Here is a 6,018-nt window from a genome sequence, read left to right as displayed (position 1 = left end):
TGTTGGGTCTTTGCCGACTACGGAGCGTTTCATCGATGACATGAATGATGAAACCGATTTCATTCAGTCCCATCATGACTGGAGCGCATTGATTCATGAGTGCAGCCAGCAGCGTTCGTTCACAAAAAAACCTGCAGCTCACAAAATCAGATCCATTCACAAATGGAGTGCACATATATTGTGAGGGCCAATTCACAATATGCACAACCATAGGTGGCATTCTATTATCGTTATTAATATGTGATCCTAAGCACTAATTTCCTTTCCTCTTGTTGGTTTTTGTTGAAGTCCAAATTCTGGCAACCCTCTCCGGTCTTTTCTCTGCCTTGTTTTGCATCTTTGAGTCTTTTGCATGCAAGCCCTGCTCTCTGGTGCTCCCTGCTCTTTGGAAAAGGAGGCGATGAGAGCCCAACTTGTATTGTTCTAATGTCAAAGTTAGAATAGAGGAGGTTTGAAACCCTGTTGGTATTCAAGTCTAAAGATCAAGATCGTTTGGAAACTCTTCATTCAGATGATCGCAGAGATCCGGCCCTGAAAGAGATTTCCGTTGAGGGACTGAAACGCTGTGGTTTTTAAAAATGTAATCATCACCAAGGGTGAAGTAAACTACTTCTGTTCTACTGCTGTTAAAGGTGTTGATTTGAAATCTATGGAAATGCATTATTACTGTGATAAAGAAAAGTCTCAGTGTGGGGAAGGAGATTACTTGGGATATTAAGCAGTGGTTAGTTGTCAACAGGAGGGAACAATTACACAACCTGAACCTCCAATAACCATTAACATGTGTGATTAAATAGATACAAAGGACAGTTTCTTCTCATATAATGTGAAGGTTTTGATCCCTGGTTTGGTCAAAGAAAAAATTAAGGAAGGCACACATTCTTGTTAACTTGGTTAATATTCTTTGGTAGAATGACCTTAAATGTTATTATTTCCATATCACCCTTTATTCACAATATGTTTTGCCTTCTTTGTGGTTGAAGATAAGAACTCAATCAACAGCAGATGGTCATAACCGTTTCTTTTGTATCTGTCCTTTTTTGCAGTTTTGCTAAATGCTGCTTTAGAGTGAAGACGTGCGAGGCACCAGCCTACATATGGAGTCCAGGGTTCCCCACCACATCCCCGGAGTGTCCTCCTCCCTCATCTCCCAGCCCCTGCTGGACAGTCGCGTGCCCTACGGCCGCCTTCAGCACCCTCTCACCATCTACCCCATCGACCAGATAAAGTCCTCGCATGTGGAGAACGACTACATCGACAGCCCGGCCGTCGTCTCCCAGCAGCCCCCGAGCCAGAAGTCTGTGAACCGAAGAATTACTTGGCTCGGTCAGAATCAGGAGGCCTTCCTGGGGGCGAACCACAACCATCATCACAATCACCAGCACCAGCACCACCAGCAGGGCAGGTGCGAGCCCCACCCTCACCAGGACACCACCACCCACCCTTGGATTTCCTTCAGCGGGAGGCCCAGCTCCATCAGCAGCAGCAGCAGCACTTCATCTGATCAGAGGCTGTTGGACCACGCTGCGCCCACCCCAACGGTGGACCACCACCCAAACCTGCACCCCCACCTGGGCCCCGTCAACACAATCACAACCCGAACTCCAGGCTGCTTCACTTCCTCCGAATCAAAAGTCCTCACCTCCTCTTCATCCACTTCCTCCTGCTCCTCCTCCTCTAAATCGCTGGATCTCAAGTCTGCAAAGATGCCGGCAGGGGGCGTGTGTGCCACGGGAGGCCAGCAGGGTTTGGCGGTGATCCCTACTTCCCCGGCCGAGAAGAAGCACCTCCTTCTCTGCGAGCACTGCGGGAAGTGCCGATGCACAGAGTGTACGCTCCCTCGGACCCTACCCTCTTGCTGGGTCTGCAACCAGGAGTGCCTGTGCTCTGCTCAGAGCCTGGTGGATACAGCCACCTGCATGTGCCTGGTCAAGGGGATCTTCTACCACTGCACCGAGGACGAGGACGACGAGGGCTCCTGCGCCGACAAGCCCTGCTCGTGCTCCCAGGCTAACTGTTGTGCACGCTGGTCCTTCATGGCCGCCCTTTCAGTTGTCCTGCCTTGCCTGGTCTGCTATCTGCCAGCTACAGGCCTGGCCAAACTGGGACAGAAGTGTTACGACAATGCTAGCAGACCCGGCTGCCGCTGCAAGAACTCGCAGGCTAGCGCGGGTGCCCCCGTGTGTAAAAACGGAGGCATAGAAGCAAAAGATGGGATGCTAGAGAAGCAGCAGCAGCAGCAGGGGTCATGATAGTGGACCAAACTGGCCCACGGTGGCCTCGCTAAATATTGGACAGGACCACACAGTACTTGCTTGCTCTCTACCGATAGGACAATCCAACACCGACCCCTTAAACAACCCCAATATTCCGCTGGAAGGTGACTTATGTAAAACAAAAGGTACTTAAATGGCTTCTTGACCCGTGTTGAAATGTGGCCTGGTGTGAGAGAGTTGGCTAGTCCAAGTCCCCCGAGATGTTTTCCTTTTTGGTAAAAAAGTGAAACAAGAAGATGAAGAGACACGATTATGGGACTGGTGTTTGTGTTGTTTTGCAAAGATGGCTGAAGGCACAAAGTCATTGTACCTCTCTGCTGCTCTGTATTCCTCAGCTATTTTTTTGTAATGGTAACTAACCAGAAGTTGGTTCCTCTGATAACATGAAAATGATTTGATGGAGATAAATACCTTTACGCCCCCCTCCTAACCCTCCAAAAGCACAGCCCAAATGTCCCTCTCTCCAAACAAACAGGAAAAACAATACCTACACTGTGGCTTTATGACGGGCCACCGCAAGAGTGAAACCGCCCCTTGCTCTCTCCACTATTATGATGAACACCATCTTTTAGTGTTGCCATTTTTAACCCCCACTTTTAGCTTACAGATGCTAACTTGGCAATGCTAACATTTTATTTTAGTCTCCACGGGAGGAGCTGTAAAAACAAATCTTTTTGAGACTTTAAAGATAATATTGATTTCCCATCATTCTCACTCTGTGAATAAGCAGTTGTATGGCGGGTGAGAGAGAGAGATGGTCACTTTACAATGTGTTTCCTAATTTTTTGGGGGGGTGAAGAGATTCTAAAAGATTTCGAATGCTGTTCACCAATCACCTCAGAGGTAATGCATGTCATGACTTGCATGCTCTAGTCTAATGGTTAGGCACCATGCTAGAAATTGATGTGTTGTAGAGAATTGTGTAAAAAAAAAAAGAAAAAGGAAAAAAAAAGTACACCCAACCTTCTCAGGGACTGTTTCAGTAATCCTCTCTTGATCTTGGCCAACAGCACGTTGATTTCTAAACTGCCTAAGAGCCTGGTCTACTTCCTCTTTGCACAAGAAGGGCAAAGACATATTTTGGGGGCAAAAAGGCAATAGTGAATAATTTAAATCAAGTAAGCTAAGTGAGAGACAAACTGGCCAGAAAACAAGGTTTCCGGAGGAGAGGCGATGCAAGTGATAGAGAGTGAAGAGGGGGGAGAGAAGGCATAGCAAAGTTGTTGTTGTGTTTGTATCTAGTCAGCCTTTGTCAAAATCAAACCTGCCACTTGCACAACCTTTTTAGGAAGACGCAAACCCCTTAAATGATGTACTAAAGCACAGTATTAACCACCTCAGCTATCTCACCTTATGTTTGCGTGCACTACATGTAGTCCACACCCAGCCCGCCCCCCTCTACACACACAGTGTCTTCATGAAATTCTAATCATTATGCTGCATAGCTGCTTTAGTCAGATAGTCTGTCTTTTATTCTCAAAGTCTATTTTTGTGGTGTGCATGATGTTCTTAGGACTTTGCCAAAGGAAGCTATAGCGTACAGTAGCTTGTTTTCGCTGTCTGAGTGATCACAGTTGTTATGCACTCTTGCCAAATGGAGTTGACGGCAGTTGGTTCTTAAAAGGTATTCTGCCCTTTAATACAGATGGCCTTTTTTTCCCTGTTTGGCATAAAGGCAGACTGTCTTTGTTGCTCCATAACACACACCTCTCTTTCATGTTGGACCCTTAACTTCCATTAGGGCGCCTAACTTTGCTCATAGTTGTATTTATCTTGTTGCACAAAGCTGATATCACACAGGAGAGAAAAAAAAGAGGAAAGAAAACACACACTGTCCTTAGTCTTGAATGTATGAGGCAATATTTTCAAAACCTAGCAATTCAGTCCGAGCGAAAGGTGCCAAAACTGATGAGAATGATTGTGTGACTGGGCAAAGGCCTGATTCATGTAGGTGGGCGGCAAAAATCACAAATGTTCTGACAATATATTTAGTAATAGAGCTATGCAGGTGAAATGTTATTTGCTGTAAATAGTTTCACAACATTTGTGTTCTTTAGAAGAGACTTTTAAATGTCCTTGAAAGATTGCATGGTACGTTATAACTACAATTCAGTACAAAACATATAGAGAATATATTAGATACATATTTTGAGGGTAAGATTAAGATGTTTTTGAGGTTGTGGGAAAGAGAAAAGAGGGAGGCTGGCGAGAGGAAGGTTCGGGAAGGGGTAACAAGAAATGACTTTTTATCACTAGCACTTGATTTAGAAAAGTGTGCCCGGCAATAAAGAAAACAACAACAAAAAAACCTCCTGCTGTTTATGCTATCCGTGGCTCATTAGCAGTCGAGAGGCTAAGCTAATTCCCTGGTTCCTCTCCGAGTCCTAAAGACTGAGGACTCATTGAATCCACACAGGGAACACAATCTACCCCTATCCGGATCAACCCATTTCCTGCTGTTGCTGCTCAGTGTCTCAGCACTCTCCCCTCTTTTTCTCTCTCTCGCTTTCCCCCCTTCCCTCATCTTCCCTCCTTCCAACAAACACCCCTGGCCTTGATTGACAAACACAGCTGCTGTGCATAAACTTGTCATACCACAGAGACGGGAGAGAAAGACAAGTCTGTCTCCCACTTCTACTCTGTGCCCCCCCCCCCCATCTTTGTTTTTCCTCTCGATTTGTAGTTCTGTGCCATCTTTTTAATCAGTGGACCTCTTTTTTTCAACAGTCGCTGCCTTTCTCTTCTTTTATTCTGCAGTTCTGTCACTGCAAGAGTAATGCTCTTCACCGCGCGTTAGCTTTATACTTTTACATGTGCTCGCTAGTCAATTCAAGGTATGGAATAATCATCCAACGACAACAACTCAATGATTAAAACCTCTCTTTTCTCTTTTATGCCTTTGCTACAATGCTGTGATTTTTACACACCCATTCCCCCCTTTTGTGTCGCTCATTTGCGGGCACCGATTTTTTTAAATTTTATTTTCAACCCAAACAAGAGTCTCATACAGCAGGGTGACGCTACTCCATTCCTTTATGCCTTTGCAATGTCAATGTTGGGGATTCAGAACGAGATCTGTGCTTTTGTTTTGTTTAGATATAACAAACAGAAAAAAAATCTCTCATATAAAAGGTTCCCTTTATAGATATATTTATTTTGAAGTTCTATTTTATATAGTATTTATTTAGATGCCAACTTTTTTTGTTTGTGAAGAAAGCTTATGTCGAAAAGGAATGTACATTGACAATGGAAATATATATTGTTAAATATATCTGGCTGTTGTGTCGTTACTTTTGTGAGTTCATCCAAATGAAACACACACACACACACACACACACACACACACACACACACACACACACACACACACACACACACACACACACACACACACACACACACACACACACACACACACACTATCTTCAGAGAGACCATACATATACAGAGGAGGATTTTGGACAAAAATACATACAGCATAATTTATCGACAAATATGCATAAATCAACATTTCCTCCTATTAAAATCTAATTTGCGGAAAAAGGACAAACATGCTGAGTAATGGTTCACATGTAGATCCACGTTAGCAAAGAAAATCCCCTTCAAAACAGCTTTTAACGTCTGTAACCACTTAAGCTTCCCGTGAAGATACTTAAATTACTATATTCTTATTATTTAAACTATTATTCATTCTGTAAGAGAACATTTATGGGCTTTAGTTGTTTAACATCAACACTTCAAC

At 44.2% G+C, this 6,018-nt stretch overlaps 1 protein-coding gene across 1 annotated transcript in view; it reads left to right on the top strand.

The window, feature by feature from the left end:
* Positions 1-5,547, top strand: part of spry4 (sprouty homolog 4) — a 6,998-nt gene extending 1,451 nt beyond the window's left edge. Inside the window, exon 2 of the mRNA XM_084028061.1 lies at positions 1,047-5,547. Coding sequence (XP_083884187.1) covers positions 1,098-2,252 — 1,155 coding nt within the window. The 5' untranslated portion in view covers positions 1,047-1,097 and the 3' untranslated portion in view covers positions 2,253-5,547. The remainder of the gene's footprint in view (positions 1-1,046) is intronic.
* The last annotated feature ends 471 nt before the right edge of the window (positions 5,548-6,018 follow it).

Source organism: Eutrigla gurnardus (assembly GCF_963514095.1).
Source record: "Eutrigla gurnardus genome assembly, chromosome: 15".
In the NCBI taxonomy this organism is placed as follows: Eukaryota; Metazoa; Chordata; class Actinopteri; order Perciformes; family Triglidae; genus Eutrigla; species Eutrigla gurnardus.
The sequence above is the reverse complement of the archived record's forward strand: the minus strand, read 5'-3'. Positions and strand labels throughout refer to the sequence as shown.